We start from the raw sequence: 21729 nt of genomic DNA, 5'->3' as shown, positions 1-21729 counted from the left end.
ATAGACATAAGGCTGGTCTTGTTTTAAAGATGAAATTTGGCAGATTATTGTAAAAGTGAAATAACTCATGTAAGTGAAACAGAAAAAAAGTTATAGAAGTTTATGAAAATATAAAATGTTAAAATATATTTTATATTTTATAAAAAATATATATTTTACAAAACAAGTTTTACTCTAAATCTGCAAGGAAATCAAAGCCAAAAATCTGAACAAGTTGTGTTCCAAATTTCAGGTTGATATCTCAAAAAATGAGCTTTCAGTAAGATTTTGTTTGGGTGCAGTACCACACTTTTTCACTAGATGACAACCAAGCTCCATTTCCATATATGGTTTTAGTGATCTGAACCATATATTTACATTATTTTCATACAATTTATGAAGTAGACATCCTATATAGAAGTAGTATGGGAAGTTTGGCAGAATTTGATATGAATTTAGCCTCTAATAAACATAAAAATAACATGCATGTGGGTTATAGATCGCCGCCACATATGTATTTTTTTTTTTCTATTAAAAACATTTTTAGACCTTTTTTTCTCAAAAAATTTAATGGATGTTATCTTTTGGCATGAAAACAAACATGTTTCAACCAATCTTTAATGATTTTTCATGTTCATCGCTATTTCAAAATAAAGGTCTGAACATGAGTATGAAAATATGCTTGTAGCAAATTGATAAATTACTGCTCCTCTGTAATTTATTTTGAAAATCAGTCTCCAAATATGTAAACTACAGATTCTAAGCTTTCAAATGATATATAGTTTGTCAAGATTAGTTTAGGTTTAGTATAGAATATTACTGTTTTAAATATGTAATGGCTGCCCACCGGTGGGCCCATGACAGTTAACAGGTTAAATAATACAGATATGACTTTTTTTCCATTAAAGCATCAGAAAGTGCTTATCAGTAAAATGGTACTTAGATTAAGTTAGAAATTAAGATAGCAGACAATGCAATACCGTCTGTCATACACTGATGAGAACAGACAACTAAGAATAGAAACACAAGAACTTAAATATAAGAGACAAACAAAGGAAATTAAACATGCACAGTTGAGCAGAATAAAAAAAATCAAATGAGTTACCATAGAAACTAATAACTAATTCAGGCAAGCATGAAAAAGGAGAGAGAGAAAAAGGAAACACAAACAATATAATTGTGACAATGACATACTAAGTATATGCTTCACTGACATGGTTTTCCAAAATGTGACCCAAGAAGCCAATCCATTCTCTAAGTTTTTCATGAATTTCTGGAAAAATCAGTAGATCTGATGGACATTTAACCGCTTCTCTATTTAATCAGGTTGAGAGTATCATCTGTTCTTAATTCAGTTATGATAGGTGAAAGATATCAGATCAGTATGATTAAATATTCATATTCATAATTGATTCTGTGTAGATTTCAATGCTGAACTCACATGAGTGAGAAATTTAATCTATCTGCAGGGTCTGATAGGGGTCCGTTGCCATATTTCTCCAGTTTCTTCTGTGTTTCAGTGAGCTTCACCTCAATTTGCTCTAGTAAGGCAGGGATTTGTAGCAGATTAGTCAATATTAAAACAGGATACAGTCCCCTGGTTTCATAGACAACTCTTAAGCCTAATCCCAGACTAAAATGAATATTTGAGCTGTTTTAACTAAAAGCAACTTGTACTGGCATATCTTGAAATATATCAGTGTCATTTTTTTGTCTTAAGAGGCACAACAGCATTTTTTTTCTCTAAGGCACGTTTATAAAAGCTACTCAAATATCCTAATTACACAAAGGTCTAATCCTGTCTATGTTTATTATTATTTCTATATACTCTATATACTGATGTACTACAGGGAGTGCAGAATTATTAGGCAAGTTGATTTTCTGATCATATTTTTTTTCCAAGCACATTTTACCAATTCCAATCCACATCAATCTTAATAACTACTATTAATATTGTTTTTAATCATTTATAAGTGATATATAATTGTTCATGAAGGCTGGAAAAGAAGACTGTTTGAAGAATTTATCTTCCAGAATCTGGCAGTAAGTTTTGGAAGATCATTTCTGCAAGATGGACATTTCAGGATAAGAGATGGACTAAAAGTGAACTCCCACATCTTACTGCCAGATTCTGGAAGATAAATTCTTCAAACAGTGGTACAAGAGGATGTGGTGCTGGTCCTTCAGGAGTCACTCTCAAGCTGTCTGTCTATAAGGCCTATAAAAACCCAGTCTTCATGTACTTTATAACACTTCAGCTTGTGATTCTTATTAAGAGCAGGTCACTTTTTAGGATTCTTCACCTAACCTAAGTCTCTGAGATCCTGACACCTCACACTTCTGAAGACTCCAGGTAGGTTTCAGTACTGGGAAATGGTGGCGCTGGAGACTAAAGTGTTCCTGATGGTTTCACACTTAATTCTTAATTATTTTGCAGTTAACGTGTCTTTTCTTCTCCAGCTGTTTTTGTATGACCCCGCTGACCCAATGAGCATTTCACTGTCCAATGGTCATGCTTTAACTTTGCAATTTCTAGTATTACATTAGTATTGCGTCCTTCTCATGAGTATTTAATAATTTTTGACTTTTCAGTCTGAGTTAAATCTCTTTTTTGGCTCATTTTATCTGTAAAAGAAAACCTGCCTAATAATTCTGCACACCTGAATATGAGGCATTTTTCATTTCCAGCCTTCATGAACAATTATATATCACTTATAAATGATTAAAAACAATATTAATAGTAGTTATTAAGATTGATGTGGATTGGAATTGGTAAAATGTGCTTGGAAAAAAAATATGATCAGAAAATCAACTTGCCTAATAATTCTGCACTCCCTGTATTATTACAATATATCATTTAATCTGAATACACACTCAATTGTCAATTTCTCAGCCAACTTTGGAACAGTAGCAAAACCTTCTTCATAGTTTGCTGACAGAAAAAAAAAAAAAATGCATCAAGAGAAATGTATCTATTATTTACCTCAATGTGCATTCTAAGCAGTTTTTTTACCTTTACCATTTTTTTCTACACTTCTGCTGGGTCATCAGTGTCTTCTTGGTTCTGGTAACTGATTTTCGCATGCCATTTCCCTTCACACTTTAGTTCTTATCATCTTGAGCTCAAGGCATTGTGTAACAATTCTTATATAAAACATTAAAGAGTGGATGCCAGACATATGCTGAATTCAGAATACTACTGTACTACTCTTACTATTATTATCATCATCTTTCTATGGCAGGAATAGCAAGAGTAGTATATGATTCTGAATTCAGCAATAGTTTTACCATGGTGTTTTTTTTAAGTGCCTTACAGTACCATTTAATTTACATAAATGGTAGGATAATTTAATGGATGTACAATTCTGTACCCAAAGATATCAAACAAAGTCTGTATTTAGGGATAAGATTTTCGCTTCACCACCATCTCCCAAAAACCATAAATTGTCGATAGTGTCAATGCTAGGGCGGATTTTTTCCTCATTTGGCTGACTGAATGTGTAGCTCATTAATGTCAAAATATCAAACGTCAAAATAACAAAAACTCTGATGGTTTGTGCACTCTTCTATGCTGTTGCGGTATGATTTATAATTTATTAAGTTTAATTTCATGGGATTCAACATACGAGTGGAAAAAAAATAAAATAAATGAAACAACAAAAAAAAAAAACAAGTAAGTCTACATACCAGCAGATTCTGTTTCAACCAGATAACTACACAGTGATCTTATCTGTTCATAGTAACACTTTACAATACAGGTACACTAATTCATGCTTAACTAATAGTTTACCTGATTAACAAACAGATAATCTTGAGTTAATGTATGAAGAACTGTTGGTAGTTAACTATTATTAACCATTGAAAGAACATTGGCTAATAGGTACTGCATTAGCAACTAATAAAAAGTCTATCTTTTATATGAATTAAATCAATAATAATATATAATACATAAAATAAGAATAAACCTGACAGCTGGAAGTTGAAATGTTTTTGACCCATTTTGGTCATATGTTGACAGGGATTAATCCAATGAATTGCAATTCATACATGACTTGACCTATTGTTACATCCCAGCTCAAGGAAGCAACAAAAAAAGAAGTCTGAGTCCTCTTATCAAACTCTCATCAGACAAAGGACATACATATTAAATGCACAGTCTCAAATTAAGAACAGGTGTTGATGCTTAGCCTGTAGAAAACAAAGAAAACTACAGCAGAAAAACAAAACAAAAACTGAGCCTTAAGCCACGGACACACTTAACAACTAGCTGAAACATTTTAAGACTGAGCTCAACATACAAAGACTGTTTCCTTCGACTGAAGCAGATTTAAATGCATACACAAGGAATTTAAACAAACACCGTCTGAACGCTGCTGGCCCTGACTCAGAGCGATTGGGCATGATCAGTCGTAAGTATATTGTAGGCCAACCCGGAAGTTAGCGGCGCACGGGTTCCCTCGATTGAAAGCCTATGCATTTTTCCCATAGACTTTTAGAAAATCACAAAAAGTAAGCTCTGTGTTTAACGAAGGGTTATGACACTTACACGTTTTGTCTATCAAGATCATTTTTACAAGTTCACACAACATTTATACATTTTGAAGCCTAAATAAAGTCTTCAGATATAAGAAGCTAACAGTAGGCTATAAACAGTCTACAGCACACCACGGTCGCAAATCAACGTCAAGCTTCCTCAAACTTTATTTAGAAAACAACTTTATTTAAAAACATGCTCGCTGATTATGATCTGCGCTGCGTATGAATACTTATCCAGTTTTTCATGAGAAATGCTGTCCAAATGTCCTGTTTGTCATGATGACGTCTAAAGTCCCGGCCAAAGGAAGTAGTCCCTTTTAGCACTTTGTTAGCAACTGTTGTGGAAATTTTAAATTTTCATATGCTTTTTACCTGTATTCTTGTGAAATATGATGCTTATGGAACATGGTATGATGTTGGCTTAAGTGGTAATGTTTAACATAGTGTTAACATAGATGTTGGAAATAGAAAGAGCAAGATATGGTATGGGGAAATGCAAGATGTATGTTTAAAACATGTCTGTGCTAACAATGTGTGGAAAGTTACAGCCGCTAAGAGATGTTCCTATATGGTAAAAGGACAGAGGCTTCGGCCTTGGAGGTTAGAGATATAAAAGTGAGGGGAAACTTTCGTTCTTTGTCTTACACTCTGCAGCTATTTGTGTTTCTGTATGACCTGTCTGACCTTTCTTGCAAGAAATAAAACCTTTAAAGACAATTGGACGTGTTTGTCTCTTATGCAGTAGAGTCGGAGTTGATTTTTTTGCCACAACACAACGGTCATTTTTAACACACAATAAAGGTTTAAAAAATCAAAAGAGGGTTATAACTGGTGTGATTTATGTCATAGATCAAAACTTGAAAATATTTAGACGCTTTTAGACCTTATTTCAGGCAATTCAGCAAAAACCCATTCAAAAAACTCATAGACTTTAGGGGCGATGGAACCGGAAGTCCTACAATGTTAACTCGCTTCCAGGTTTTGCCTAAAAAAACACGTCATCCCTGAGGTTAGTATGGGTCAGCAGTGTTCTCAGCTATTTTTTTTTTTCTTGTTTTCTCAGCCATATGCTTGTTGTTTCCCAGAGTTTTGACACATTTTATATACTTAATAAATCTTTTAATATAAAATACCCACACCCCACAGCACCCCCAACCTAAAAAATCTTCCCGCGCCCCTGTGTATGCATGCACGTCGATGTTTGGTTTTGAATAGGGGGCCACATTTTGAAGCAAAAATAAAATGCATCCATCCATAATAAAAGTAATCCATACGACTCCAGGGGTTAAAGGTGATACAGAGAATCTTTTTGTCGACTGAGAAACCAAAGACTGTTAGTGAGCTACTCCTGTCTCCTGACAAAAACATTGCATGCGGCGCCTGTGGAGTGTGGAAAGTTACTGGAGCGCGCAGCCGTGCTCGTCTCTCAAGGGACCTCATGGCAGTGATTGACAAGCCAGAGGGCCAATCGTTTACGCAATGATCGCGTAAACGATTTGCTGATGTTTTTAAGGCCCTACCTCGTGCACAGATGATGAATATTATTATTATTACTTTCAGTGCACCTAATAAATAGTCTTTTATCAGTTAGTAAAGACAGTTTCAAGTAATATTGCAAAAATGTATAAAACAAAACATCCACCTTTAATAAAGGCCTTCTGAAGCGAATCAATGGGTTTTTGTTAAATATCCATATTTAAGACTTTATTAATTCTAATAACCAGCTTCTGGCGGACGACTGTACGCAGAATGAGCAAGTCGACTTACGCCACAAGAGTAACCTCTGATCCGATGTATGATGCAGAAGAATCGTAAGCTTAGACGCCTCTCGCGGTTCAACATGCTCAAGCTCAGACATTTTTTTATAAAATTTCTTGTTTTAGACTTCTAATCCACACCAAAATGCCAGGAGGAGTCCTTCTTTTTGACAAGTACAGCGGGGTTGCCCAAGAGCTGTTAGGGTTAGGGTTAGACGGCTTCCATCTCCTGGAGCATTGGCCAGTGCTAGCCAGTGGGATCACAGGCGGATGGATGGAGCAGCGCTGGTATCGATGTCATGCTGTACTAGCCCCGTTCCAGGCAGGGTTCCTGGGTGGACAATGAAATGTTGGACCCTGTGTTGATGAAAGCCCAGAAAGCATAGCCATTTAGAACACAGTACATGTACCTTGGTGTGGCCCACTACAGAACATTTTCCATGGAGGGATGTAGACTGTGGTGGGAGCAGCTCTCCCTCCACCTGAATGCTTGCTTCTAGTTTTCCAGAAATGCAGGTGCAATCATGGGCCACATGTCCCACCTCCCTCCAACAGTAACATGGGTCGGACTCGCTGTGAACTCGCTCAGGGCGGTTCTATGTTCAAATGTCAGTGTCTGTCAACATTCGTGGGCGGGGCCTGTGGCTTTTGTGACGTCGCAATGCCAGGGATCTGGAAACGGCTTGTTCTGAGATGCTGCTTATGATTTGTGGGGATTAAAAAAAAGGAGTGGGTGTAATTTTATCACTATAGGGTGGTTGTGCACACTGCCAACACACATTTATATCCAAACACAATGCAAAAGTGAATTTTGCATAATAGGTCCCCTTTAATGTTGTATTTATATAAAGCATTCACAGGCAAATTTGCTTTATGTAGCTCCCTGGTGTCGAAAACAGGCACATATAGGCTAAATGTCAGGAAACATGATTCGTAATGAAGAGTTTATTATTATTCTTAATAAAAAAACACAACAACAAAACAGCACAATCAATGACAAACTCGCTTAAATAGGTGATTTTACATTATCTTTGAAACCAAATGTTCCTCCATCATCTTGTCAGTCAAAGGTGAGGCGAAATGGGCAAGTTTGGTGCGACTCTCATTCAGCCCACTTTGAATTGAGCAGACGCGTTCAGTTCTGTAACTGAATGGTCACATGCAGAATAGATTTTTTGTTTGTTTGTTTGTTTGTTTGTTTGTTTAGATTTTTTTTTATTTGAATATTATTTAGTCTATTTGTTTGATTTTTAATGATTTCATTATAATTTAATTAATTGCTTGCCACCAACTTGCAATTCCATCGCGAACCCCCGTTTAGGAAACCCTGTTTTTTTAGAACATTATTTCAGGTATCGCGTTTATTTTGTTTTTTCTTTTTTCTTTAAAATATTCCAAAACTTGTTAACTAGGCTATATCATGAATTATATGATATTTTCCGATTGTCAAATATGTGGAAGTGAATGTGTTTTGTTAAAACACCTTTACTGATCATAGTTGATAAAACAAGGGATCTGTCGGATTGACATTACATAAATTCATCCATTTTTCCCGAAATAAACGTCAGTGGCTGGTGAACTGGGATGAGAGAGTAAACTTTGTTTCATACGCATTGTATCTGATATGAATAAACAACTTCGTCAAATTATATTTTAAAGGATTATCGCAGCTTCCATATGACTGTATGGAATCTGCATTTAACAAAATGTCTTTTTTATATATAGCCTAGACCTCATTCAAACGTCTGAAACCTCAAATAAACCTGGTTGAAAACTGAATAGTTGTGAAATATGAGAAGCACGTACAGAGCGCGTCAATCTCTTGCTCAGCGTCCGGAAGCGGCGGGAAAGTAGGTTTGAATTTAGCGTATTGAACGTTCTCATCACACCAGTGTTATCGTACACGTTAAAAAGTTAAAATAGATCGGGTGAATGGGGACAAATTGAAACTGAGGGGGCACAAATCAGATCTGAGGGGGCAATGCCCCCTCGTGGCGCCGGGCCTGGTTCCAGTGGCAAAGTGACAACAATGCATACACTCTACACACATAAGCAATGTCTTATTCCCGGCCAGTTTTGACTTTTGTAAATATACAAATATGTAAATATAACTAAATTTAAAAATAAAAAATATGTATATAAATAAGGTAACACATCACACAGACCCATCAGTTGCATGCACACCCTTCAAAAAATATTTTATTGCACTTAATATTACATGCACTTAATGTATAACATGAACTGAACTGGGTATAAACGATTATAAACTGGGTATCTCAAAACGATTATACCTGTATGGTAAACTGCAGCCTACCTGGATCTGAAAAATATGTTTTGTGCTTCCTTAAGAATAGACAACTCAAATGAAAGATATAACTACAAAAAAAAATGAACTGTGATTACAGAGTTGTTTTCATAAAATATCTCGTAAACATTCACGTCAGCCTACAATTTATCTTCACAAATATTATTTTGCATGTTGTGCAATATTTAACACTAATGTTGTATTTAAATTAAAAACTTTAAATGCATAACATTATTCTCATTCACTTTTATGAATATTTAAAAAATATAATTGCTAATCAAATTACTCAGAGTCAACAGCGTCTCTCTGAGCAGGTCCTCCTGGCATCCCTCATCTTTCAGGTAACTGTAGCTCACCTTTGGTCTCCAAGGCAACAGTCGCTCACCTTGGTAAGTTGTCTCGCCTCCAGCAGGACCAGAAGAGAAGGGAAGCAGTGTGAAAACTAAGACTGTCTCTTCCAGCACGGCATCAGGGGACAGTCTGCGAAAGCGGCCTGCTCATGCGATCGACCCAGAAGATGAGGCTAAAAGCAAGTCAGCGCCCCCTAAAATGTTTAAATCGGGGTTTAGCATGACTGCGAAGAAGCCTGCCTCAATCTCCATCAAGCTTGGAGCAAGTGTGTCGTTCTGTATACATTTATATAGAAATGCCTTCTTGATTTTTTAAAAAATTTGAACATTTAAAAATAGCATAAATATATCAGCATTCTCAGGAGCAAATTACCCTCCTCCATCCCCAGCTCCTCCTCTCGTCAGTCAGGATTTGGCCTTCTGATACCCCTGAATCAGACTAATTCTTGAAATATCTTAAATTATTGACATTAATTATATCTGCATATGTTGGTTCTGTTCTGTTTGCCACAGAAGGGGTTTATTGCTGCTCTCCCTGCTCTTATCCATGCTCGGCTGCATGGATGCACAGGGAGTTCTTGCCCAGAACAGAACCATACCGCCAATACAAATTTTACACAATTATCAATGATATTTGATAGTGGTCCTGAAAGAATTACAATTTTGGGGTGAACTATAACTTTAATAGTTTTCTATCAGATGGAGGGAGCATGGGAAGAACAGAAAGTAGGTGAAGGGATGGTAGAGAGAAAGATTATTGAATAATCATAGTTTTGCAGTTTCAATGTTCAGTAAAACTTTGTCTGACCAGCACAAATCCAACAAGTATCATTATGCCACAAGCAATAGCAATGGAAAATCACTTTCATCATTAAAAGACTACATCATCCTCCTCCTGATGATTCAAAACATCATCCTGTGATGTTAAAAACATTGAAATATAAAAATTGTTTTATCTCTAACTCACTTGCAAAGACCAAACAGTATGGATAAATAGTATAAAATATAAAATAAATCAATGAATCAATCAATATAATGAGCATTTAAATTATTATGATTATTTGATTAAATACACACAAAAAAAAAAACATAAATGAATGAATGTTTATAAAAGAAAGAAAACAACATGAATGTATGGTTACTCTCTTGAAGCCACACACACACACATACACAAAGGTTGCTACAAAGAATTCTTAGAGTTCAATTGTAATTTCCAAAATAAATACAAAAAACAGCATGTAAGCTTACATAGTTGTTCTCGATGCTGAATATGTATTTTGCTACAACCTCTTGGGCATATGATCTGTTGCATTACAAACTGCTGCAACCAACTATATGAAGTGAATTCTAATAGTTATCCAAGAGGCTGCATGCTTCATTCAGACGTTTCTGACGGCTCAGTAAGCTCTCCCGCTTTTGGCCAATGTCAGAGTCTTCTTTAAGCAGGTAGTCAACGCCGTCTTTATCTTGCAGCAACTGCAGCATCTTCCTTTCCAGCTCCAAAGCTGCTTCATGCAGCAGCAGATAGCGGATCACCATTGGGATCTGGTCAGCTAGACGCTTGCTTGCAATCTGGTAAGATAGATAATACAGCATCTCAGATATCAATACAGTTTGAGTTCCCTTTCAGTCAGTCACATTTGATGTCTTGTGAAGGACCGACAAATTGGGATCTCACTTAGAGGGACCAATCTACATGCACTTTGAATGTGAACTAAATGAGCACTGGCATGTGATTATTGCATTCTGCTCTGCCTTGCAGCGAGAGTATGAATGAGCAGCAATTTGGAGCCAAGTTGTTCATTTCTCTAAATGCTCTAGACTCTAAAAATGCTCGGTTAAAAACAACCCAAGTTGGGTTGAAAATGGACAAACCCAGCGGTTGGGTTAAATGTTTGCCCAATCTGCTGGGTAGTTTTATTTAAACCAACTATTATTTAAAAATTGCTATATGGCTAGCTTAAAATGAACCCAAAATTAAAAACCAGATGCAATTAGAGACAACAATAATAGACAAAAGGTGAATGTTTATTAATAAGCTTTAATATTTTAATATAAATTTAATAGTTTATTAATATACATTTATGAATAAGAAATTTAATAAATGTTTATTGTTTAATAATTATTCATTGAACATTAATAAATGTTAAATAAAACTACCCAAGCATGTTGGGCAAACATTTAACCCTACAGCTGGGACAAACCCAATTGCTGGGTTTGTCCATTTTCAACCCAACTTGGGTTGTTTTTAACCCTGCATTTTTTAGAGAGTACTATAAATCTACAAATGTGTTTTCTTCGAGCCATTTCTTCAGGAAAAAAAAAAAAAAAAACGTTTTTCTATGTTTTGGCGAGACAGCATTTCAGCAGTGGCCACATTCTCCAGCTGACTTCAAACAAACAGCTGTTTTTACAGCTACAGAGAGTAAGCGCCTTCAATGAGCTGCTAATCATTCAGCTGTGAGTGAGCACACTGAACAGGCTGCCCTTTTTCCCTGTCAGGCTGCCTCGGCCTTACATGCTATGGCGTTACTGCAAGTTCATTAGGCCAAGACACTGAAGGACTTGCACAAGGGTGATCATGAACCGGAGGTTCTCCAGGAACTTGATACCGCAACGGACCATCGCTATAAGTGATGAAGTTCACAGCGCGGTCTCTGGGATGTGCAATGTCCACTTTGGTGGTCCAGGAGCACCATCTCTGACTGTGTCTGGCAGACATGAGGGAATCCAACAAAACGCAGTTCTTAAATTCCCTCGCGTCCCAGACCAGTGATGCAGTGAGGAGCTTAACCCAGCAGTTCTCAGCTGCACAGAAGCAATCTGAGGCCATCAAGTACATCCTGCCCGGCGGACACCCGCCTGCGTCTGCCCCCAAACCCATGCAGCAGCAGCCTCCACCCAAGCAGCGTTGTGGAGCCGGGTGTGTGCAGGGCGCCCTGCCCATAGAGGCCCCCTACAAACAAAAACCAGGCAGTTAGCATAAGAGTAAGAGGCCCTGAGATGGACGACCCAGAGATGGAGGGAACAGCTCTTCAGGAGATGGCGACCGCACCACTCCTTTCCCCAGAGGAGGGCCGGGTAGAGAATCTTTTTTTTTCATTTTGTACACTGCGGGTACGTTACGTTACATGGTTCTTTTGGTCCCACTTGCATGGTTTCTGAGGGCCTGGCTAGTGCTCCCGAGTTCATCTTGCTGGCTACTTCGGACCATCAGACTCGGCTATGTGATTCAGTTCACCCGGTGTCCCCCCAACTTCAGAGGCATCCAGTGCGCTTCAGTGAAGGCTGTTGATGCCCCTGTCTTTTCAAGCAGAGATTGCAGTCCTACTGGCGAAGGACGCGATAGAGCCGGTCCATTCAGGTGGTATTAAGGCTGGGTTTTACAGCCCCTACATTATTATACCCAAGAAAGGCAGTGGGTTACGGCCGATCTTGGATCTGTAAGTTTTAAATTAAGCCTTACACAAGCTACAGTTCAAAATGCTGAAGCAGAAACGCATCTTCGGATACATCTGTCCCCAAGATTGGTTTGCAATGAAAGTAAATTGGTTTTACTTTCATGTCTCGATTCTCCCTCGACACAGGCCGTTCCTGCGCTTTGCGTTTGAGGTTAATCAAAGAGCGTGTTCAGTCAGTGCTGAACTGCTTGAATACAGTACAGTCCAAAAGTTTGGAACCACAAAGATTTTTAATGTTTTTAAAAGAAGTTTCGTCTGCTCACCAAGGCTACATTTACTTAATTAAAAATACAGTAAAAAACAGTAATATTGTGAAATATTATTACAATTTAAAATAAATGTTTTCTATTTGAATATATTTGACAAAGTAATTTATTCCTGTGATGCAAAGCTGAATTTTCAGCATCATTACTCCAGTCTTCAGTGTCACATGATCCTTCAGAAATCATTCTGATATGCTGATCTGCTGCTCAAGAAACATATATGATTATTTTCAATGTTGAAAGCAGTTGTGTACTTTTTTTATTCAGGATTCCTTGATGAATAGAAAGTCCAAAAGAACAGCATTTATCTGAAACACAAAGCTTCTGTAGCATTATACACTACCGCTCAAAAGTTTGGGGTCAGTAAGAATTTTTATTTTTATTTTTTTGAAAAGAAATTAAAGAAATGAATACTTTTATTCAGCAAGGATGCATTAAATCAATCAAAAGTGGCAGTAAAGACATTTATAATGTTACAAAAGATTAGATTTCAGATAAACACTGTTCTTTTGAACTTTCTATTCATCAAATAATCCTGAAAAAAAATATTGTACACAAATATTTTGTACAATTGTACACATTAAATGTTTCTGGAGCAGCAGATCATCATATCAGAATGATTTCTGAAGGATCATGTGACACTGAAGACTGGAGTAATGATGCTGAAAATTCAGCTTTGCATCACAGGAATAAATTACTTTGTGAAATATATTCAAATAGAAAACAATATTACCGTTTTTACTGTATTTTTAATTAAATAAATGTAGCCTTGCTGAGCAGACGAAACTTCTTTTAAAAACATTAAAAATCTTAGTGGTTCCAAACTTTTGGACTGTACTGTACATTCAAAGACAAGACAGCGGTCCCACTGAAACTTTTTCAGAGGCTCCTAGGGCGTAAGGCTTCTGCAGTTTGCTTCATATGAGACATGGCAACACGGCACTCACCAGGTGGAAATCACACCTGCCTGTCATCAAACCTTCAGGCCGTGGTTGGACCCTTTGTTTCTTCAGGCCACTGGAACAGTATGACTCCTTTAATTGCACTCTACCTGCACGTTCCACCCAGATAATGAACTGGTTCTGGTAGGGTCATTTAGATTCGTGCCAGCCAAGAGATTGAATGGCAGCGAACATGCACGAGGGTGATTTGTGAATCTGATCATCGCTGTTTAATATGTTGTCAACAGAAAAAAATATGTCTTCAAGCTTGAATTAGTGTCTATCTTGAGGTTTACACAACACAGGGACAACCCTGTTACACTGGGCCACCGCTTGGGCTGTCCAGGTCACTTGCTCGGCTCCTCAGCAAAAACCTGCACTCCTCATTTATACCCGCACTGCGAGGAAGAGCACCTGAATGCAATAACTGCATGCCAAAGTGCATTGGCTCATTTAGTTTACACTCAAAGTAGATTGAGCGAGATCCCAATTCTTGTGTCCTTTGACGAGATATCTCCATTCCTTCCTTCAGGGAACAAGGGTTACATACATAACTGAGACGCTATTTGATATCAAAGAAAACTTTAATCAGCTAGACGCTTGCTTGCAATCTAGTAAGTTAGATAAGTGAGCATCTATAATTTGAGTTATCTGATATCAAAGAAAGCTTTAGATGGCACACTTACTAAGTAGAAGGACTCAAGGTGCAACTTTATCTCGTTCAAGGTGGCATCATTGTTTGTGTTAATGCCTGCACTCATCCAGTTAACCCTTTCTGTAGTTTTTTCATTCTCTTTCAGCTTATTCTTTGCATGTTGCAAGCTCTGACTGTATGTGCAGTCTTGACTGTAAACAATGAGCTCCATCTTGAATTGGGTCCTCAGTATGGATTCTGCCATGGATTCTTTATCCTGCTTGATGGCTTTGATCATAGTCTTAGAAAGTATTAAACAAAAATTACTGAAAACATTAGAATTATCAATAAGAAGTGATAAAACAACAGACAAAATCCATTAAATATAATGATTTAAAGGCATCGCTGAAACTTTGTCACTTAGAAGTAATGTGATTTATTTGTGTGAAATTTTGCATTATCAAAACTTGTGATCAATTAGTGAAACTTTCAACATGACAGTTTAAGAAAGACACCTGAAAGTAGTTTGATATGAGTGATATGAATTTGTGTATTGTCTGAAAAAAGAAAGAAACACCTAACACCTTTGCTATTTTCAGAAGATTAGGGTATCCTCTGAAGCTGCTCTGGGCCAGTTGGATGAACTTCTCTCTAACCACATCTATGTAAACACAAACACACTGTTAATTAGCAATGCCTGCATGCTAATCTTGCAAGCTTGATTATCCAGTGAAATCTATCCAATTTTCAGGTTACATCAGGGGCATAACCAGACATTATAAATATTCAGGGCTCAGCCTCATTTGTCCAATGAAAAATTATTTTCTGTTAACAGCTTTACTGTCATGAAAGGAACTTTGGGTAACACTTTACAATAAGTTTCATTAGTTAACATCAGTTAACTACATTAGTTAACTAATAATGAACTGCACTTCTACAGCATTTATTAATCTTTGTTAATGTTAATTTCAACATTTACTAATACATAATTAAACTCTTGTTAACATTAGTTACTGCACTGTGAACTAACATGAACAAACAATGAACAACTGCATTTTTATTAACTAATGTTAACGAAGATTTGTAAATACTAACTAATAAACCTTATTGTAAGGTGTTACCGAACATTGTAGTAGTATGCTGGAGTAAAGGTCATAAAATGTACATTGTTTCCCACAGAAATTAGCAAAACTTAGTTGGGTGTACCTCCTGTAGGGGGGTCTGGGGGCTTTATAATTTATAATTATTCATAAATAAAATAAATGAAAATTATTTTTACAAGTTATTTTACAAAGTTACTTTACAATACAGTATAGGGAAATTACAATACTTTTGTATTAATTTCTTCACTTGCAAGAGATAAACCCTTGTGCTTTTATTTTGATCACCAATACCACCAGCTGATCGCGTGAGCAAATGTGCGCACTCACACAGCACAAGCAGACTGTATCGCTGTCTTTTGCTGTTTAAAAAAGCACAAAGCCATATCATGGTTTCGATTTTAGTTTGTTGGCAAAATACAACATTAGAGACCATTTAGGCTATGTATGTTTTAAATTGTCGGTTCATTATGAAACACTGGTGGCATATGGTAATTAATGGGAAACACTGAATGAATGTTTAGCTGATAAATGTGCTAAAGTTGTCATATCAGTTGTTATATCGTAATAAAAACTCTTAAACCGGACCGATTGAGAGTCTTGAGGCATGCCGCTGTTCCGAGTGAGTGACAGGAGGCGTTGCTGTGCGGTGTGCGTGAACTCACTGTCGGAGAGAAGTGAGAGAAAGCGCTGCAGGTATCGGTCTATATATACTGCAGAAAAACAAGTTCAGTGAGGCTAAAATGGGATTAGATTTCCTGGTTCTTGTTATTCTTGACAATTCTAAGATTCCACCACTGAGACAACAGTTCTAAAGAATGGCCTTATCATTCTTCAGAATGACAAAGGGCAAGCGCAAAGTGAGGTCCATGTGAAAATAGTCAACACATCATTAAAGGGTTTAAAACTGTGGAAATGGAGAGGATTGGATTTTAAATATATATAAAAATAAAAAAAAACACAAACCAGAAATGATCTTCAGTGTCTTTAAGGCAGGTTCCTCCAACAGCTTGATCTGTTCACCAACAAGTTCTTCAAAGGTATTATAACTGATGAATCCTGGAAGCTCTCTTCCCCGATAGGCTTCAAAGTCGTTAATCATATTTATGTCTGCAAAGGATTCATGTGTAATGTCAGAATCTCACTCTTTACTCTCAATGTTTTCATTACCACAGAATCTCAATGTTTACATTACCACAAATATTTTTTTCAAAGAGTCTATCAATGCACAAGTGATTAAACTCAATCAGCTTTTCATACAGTAAAGAAAATGAACAGACATGACTGTTGATCCATTAAAGAATCAGAAAGTGCTTATTAGTAAAAATGTTAGAAAGTTGTTGTTTTTTTTTTTTTGTTTTTTTTTTAAGTATGCTTAGGCGGTATCAAGTATATGCTTCACATACATGATTTTCCTGAGTCATCCAAGAAGACATTCCATTTTGCAAATTCTTCACGAAGTTCTGGAAAAATATGTAGATCTGATTCACATGTAACTGCTTCCCCTTTGGTCAGTTTGAGAGTATCTTTTGTGAAAGCTGTAAGTTTCTAAATTCAGTGATGAAATGTGAAAGATGTCAGTAACTCATTGATATTACTATGACTAAATATTCATACTATACTGCAGGGGTTTCCAACCTCATTCCTGGAGCCCCCCGCATGTTTTCCATGTCTTAATCAAACATACTGATTCAGATCATCAGCTCATTAGTCGAGACTCCAAGACCTGAAATGGGTGTGTCAGACAAAGTAGACATGCAAAATGTGCAGTGTTGGGTAGGCTCCAGGGAGGTGTTTGGGAACCACTGTAATACTGTGTAGATTTCAATGCTGAACTCACATCACTAAGAAAGCTCAGTCTTTCTGCAGGATCTGAAGGTAGTCTTTTGCCATATTTTTCCAGTTCCATCTTTGTTTCAGTCAACTTCACCTCAATTTGCTTTTTTAAATTAGGCAAGGATTTCTATAGAGCAGATTAGTCAATATTAAAGTCTTTTTTTCAAGATTAAAGTAATTTTTTTTTTTTTTTTTTTTTACAAAAAAGATTATTTCACCTGAATGTGATGAACCAACTCATTTGTTAGCTTCTCAGCCAACTTTGGAATAGTAGCAAAACCTTCTTCATAGAGTTTGCTAGGAGGAAAAAAAAAAAATGTTGGGACATTTTTTAAATTTGAATAAAATGAAAACTTTAATTTTTAAATCACATAAGACAATATTAATATTCAATAAGATTCAGATGGGACAACATCTAGAAAGTAATTAATTTAATTGATATCAGGTCTGTAATATGATTAGCTATAAAAGGGATGTCTTAGAGAGGCAGAGTCTCTCAGAAGTGAAGATGAGTAGAGCTGTGAAAGCGTGCATAAAAAGATTGTGGAATGCTTTAAAAACAACATTTTCTCAACATCAAATTGCAAAGGCTTTGCAAATCTCATCATCTACAGTGGCTAACATCATCAAAAGATTCAGAGAAACTGGAGAAATCTAAGGGACAAGGTCGAAGACCTTTATTGGATGCCCGTGGTCTTCGGGCCCTCAGATGACACTGCTTCACTCATCGGCATGATTGTGTCAATGACTTTACTAAATGGGCCCAGGAATACTTCCAGAAACCACTGTCGGTAAACAATCCGCCGTGCCATCTGCAGATGCCAACTAAAGCTCTATCGTGTAAAAAGGAAGCCATATGTAAACATGGTCCAGAAGCTCTGTCATGTCCTGTGGACCAAGGCTCATTTAAAATGGCCTGTTTCAAAGTGGAAAAGTGTTGGAAATCATGGACGCTGTGTCCTCCGGACTAAAGAGGATGGACACCTTCCAGCGAGTTATTAGCGTTCAGTTCAAAAGCCAGCATCTCTAATTTATGGGGGTGCATAAGTGCACATGGTATGGGCAGCTTGCATGTTTTGGAAGGCAATATGAATGCTGAAAGGTATATAAAGGTCTTAGAGCAACATATGCTCCCCTCCAGACGACGTCTATTTCAGGGAAGGCCTTGTGTATTTCAGCAGGACAATGCAAAACCACATACTGCAGCTATTACAACAGCATGGCTTTGTCATAGAAGAGTCCAAGTGCAGTCCAGATCTTTCACCTATAGAGAAAAATATGTCAAAGACGACCACAAACTCTTCAGCAGCTGGAAACCTGTATCATACAAGAATGGGACCATATTTCAACATCAAAACTCCAGAAACTCATAACCTCGATGCCTTTTGAAAAGAAGAGGAGATGCTACACCATGGTAAACATGCCTCTATCCCAACTATTTTGAGACCTGTAGCAGACATCAAATTTGAAATGCGCTGATTTTGTGCAGAAAATTGTAACATTTCTCAGTTTAAACATGTGTTATGTTATCTATGTTCTATTGTGAATAAAATATTGGCTCATGTGATTTTAAAGTCTTTCAGTTTTCATTTTATTCAAATTTAAAAAACGTCCCAAGATTTCCGGAATTCAGGTTGTACTAAAATCCCAAATAATGTGCACTTTGTGGGCATACTGCAGGTGAATTAAGAAAAGTGATGCAAATAACACCATCTGAGACTAGGAAAAATCATTAGCCATGATGTTCACATAAAATTTCTCAGTATTAGTATTAATAAATGGCAGTATAATTTATTTTAATTTTTTTACCTATCATTTTTATTCCTGTTCTGTTCTGAATAACAGTAAATTTAAAAGTTTTTTATTGGAGTAAATGGAACTAAAATACATGTATACAGTGTTTATAATCTTTGTCATTTAATGTATTGGTGTTTTACATTATATCTGAATGTAATAATAAAATGAGATACATTGATGAGATTTTTTTTTTTCCTCAACAATGAAATGTTAGGATATACTATTTCAGCTTAAATCTTAATAATAACGACATTTGCACATATACTCACCTGAAATGAGGATGGTCAGTGAAGAATACATTCTCTTTTGCTGTGGCCATACTGAGATTAACCTTATTTATAATCTCTTCCTGTCCCCTGCACCTTACAATCATGTAGCCTTTAGTAAGGTGAATAACCTCATTGTGCACAATGTCTACCACTGTCCCTTCAGTGCCCTTGTCCACCAGGTCCGGCTTTGTTAAGATGCCTGTAGTGGACAAACAACGGTTATACTGAGTCTGATTCAGTTTGATTTATAGCAATGAGTAAAGCACACCTAAAGTCCTTTCGCCCTCAGGGTCCTCCTCCTGAGCCATCTGCAATGCTTCTGTAGTCGCGATGTCAACGTTGCATGGCACCACAACCAGGTTAATGGTTTCTTGCTTTGTAACAAACTTCCTGATCAGTCTCTTAATCTAGAAGAAATACATTTAATTAATGTTCCTGAGTCAGACCATTATATCACAATGGTCAACACAATATCAAATGACAAATATAGTGAATGTAAAACAGCATACAAAAAGAACATCATGAGAAAGTTAAATTTACCTGATCTCCAATATTCTCAGGTTGACCATTGACTGCCACTCGAGCGATCCCGGGGAGGTCGATGAGAGTGAGGTCAGGAACATTGGCAGAGGTGATCTGCAGACTGATGAGTTCATCACTAATACCAACACCTGCTCCAGCCATCTCATCCTGGGCTTTAAACATAATTAGATATAAGACTTTAAGAAATGTACCTCTTATTTACCACAAAGTGCCTTCTATGTGTTTTCTACCTTTAAGAATCTTTTTCTCCACTTCTCCTGGGTTTTTAATGTCTTCCTCATGGTTCTGGTAACTGATTTTCCCATGCCATTTCTCCACGCCTTTGGTTCTTATCATCTTGAGCTCAAGAGGGCATCGTGTAACAATTCCTGTACAAAACACGAAAGGATGCCAGACATACAGTATGCAAGATGGATGCTCAGAAATAGTAATCATTGTATGCGATTCCAAATTCAGTAATATATTTACCATGTTTTTTTGTTTTTTTTTTAAAGTGCCCCTACAGTACTATGCAAATTCCATAGTATACTGTAGTAATCATTCAATATCATGGCAAATAATACTATTACTGTATTATATGTTTTTTGTTGGCAAGGTTGTAGTCATTAAATAACATTTATAATTTACATATTTATGTATCTATGTTTTAGTTTTATATATGTATAATTTATATTTCATGTTTATGTTGTCCTTACCACTACCCCTGGGTAACGCTACTCCTGACAGCGCCTCCAGAATAGAACTCTTTCCTGAGCTTTGGTCTCCAATGACGGCGATGGCAGGCAACGCCAGGTCCTTTTCCACTCCTAAAGACCGTAAATTGTCAATAGTGTCGATGCAAGGGCGGATTTTTTCCTCATAGTGCTGACTGAACGTGAAACTTTTTTTCTCCATCCTTAAATAACATCAAAATGTTTCAATAATCAATAATTCACGTCGATATGACAGACACTGTCAGTTTGTGCACTCTTCGAAAGGATGTCTCAAATTGATTATGTTGCTTTACTGGGAAAATGAATCCCTTTTGTACTAAGTTACCATTCCGGAATTCACCATATGGGTGGGGGAAAAAAATACATCTGCATACCAGCTGATCCTGTTTTAAAAAGACAATTACATAGCGATCTTATCAGTTCTTGATAACACTTTATACGGGTGCATAATATGCATCATTCAAAAAATAAAAAAATTAAAATCTGCTAAATAAATGGTAAGATACTGGCAGCAGAGGCACCATCAATCTACTGTAATTCTTCAGTATGAATACTATGAAATTGCTAGAGGGTCATTCCTCACTGCAAAAAAAAATAAATAAATAATAAATAAAATAAAAGCAAAAGCTGTTACTGGGACAGTACCTTTAAAAAGGTTCTAATATGTACCATTTAGGTACTAATTGTCACAAAAGTCCACTGAAGACGAGATTAACTTAAATCCATGTCCAGTTTATTGACTTGACTTGACTAGATATGAGCACAAATATAAACATGGAAACAACTCACCAACAGTAGGATAACACAAACAGGAAACATGACCATGACTAAACTTCAAAAATAAAGGACTTGAAAACATAAACAACACCATGGTGGATCTGGTGGCCCTGGCAGAGAAATATAGCTGTAGTGGTCACTTCCCAAACACAAATGATGGCGTTTGCCTTCACAGGAAGAGTGTGGACATAGGGATAATTTCTGTGACCACTGGACTTGGACTTGGGACCACTGAACTGCGTCACTGGACACTGACACACAGTCCAAATTGGTAAAGGGTGGTTGATCTGGTGTCATGTGGCAGCTCTGACATCTTTTGTTCTACAGCCTTTGCTCTGATTTTTCTAAAAGCCACACATCTGGAGAGACATTTTCTCACAATGGAGTTTTGAAAGCATATAATTCCTTTCACAATGTCCAATTTTCTCATGAATGTCTCTTAAGATTAAAGTTGTGACATGAGTGTTT

General features: G+C 36.8%; 1 protein-coding gene across 1 annotated transcript; it reads right to left on the bottom strand.

The window, feature by feature from the left end:
• Nucleotides 1–10274: 10274 nt before the first annotated feature.
• LOC137033171 (interferon-induced GTP-binding protein MxB-like) lies at nucleotides 10275–20665 on the bottom strand. Its single transcript, XM_067405347.1, has 12 exons — nucleotides 20467–20665; nucleotides 20002–20139; nucleotides 19769–19923; nucleotides 19497–19635; nucleotides 19229–19427; nucleotides 17381–17459; nucleotides 17167–17289; nucleotides 16733–16874; nucleotides 16293–16436; nucleotides 14811–14887; nucleotides 14279–14527; nucleotides 10275–10499 (listed from the first exon to the last, which is right to left on the bottom strand). The coding sequence occupies exons 1-12, from the start codon at nucleotides 20663–20665 to the stop codon at nucleotides 10275–10277; spliced, it is 1869 nt and encodes a 622-aa protein (XP_067261448.1).
• Nucleotides 20666–21729: the final 1064 nt, after the last annotated feature.

Source organism: Chanodichthys erythropterus, chromosome 12 (assembly GCF_024489055.1).
Source record: "Chanodichthys erythropterus isolate Z2021 chromosome 12, ASM2448905v1, whole genome shotgun sequence".
Taxonomy (NCBI): Eukaryota; Metazoa; Chordata; class Actinopteri; order Cypriniformes; family Xenocyprididae; genus Chanodichthys; species Chanodichthys erythropterus.
This window is presented reverse-complemented; position numbering and strand designations above follow the sequence as displayed.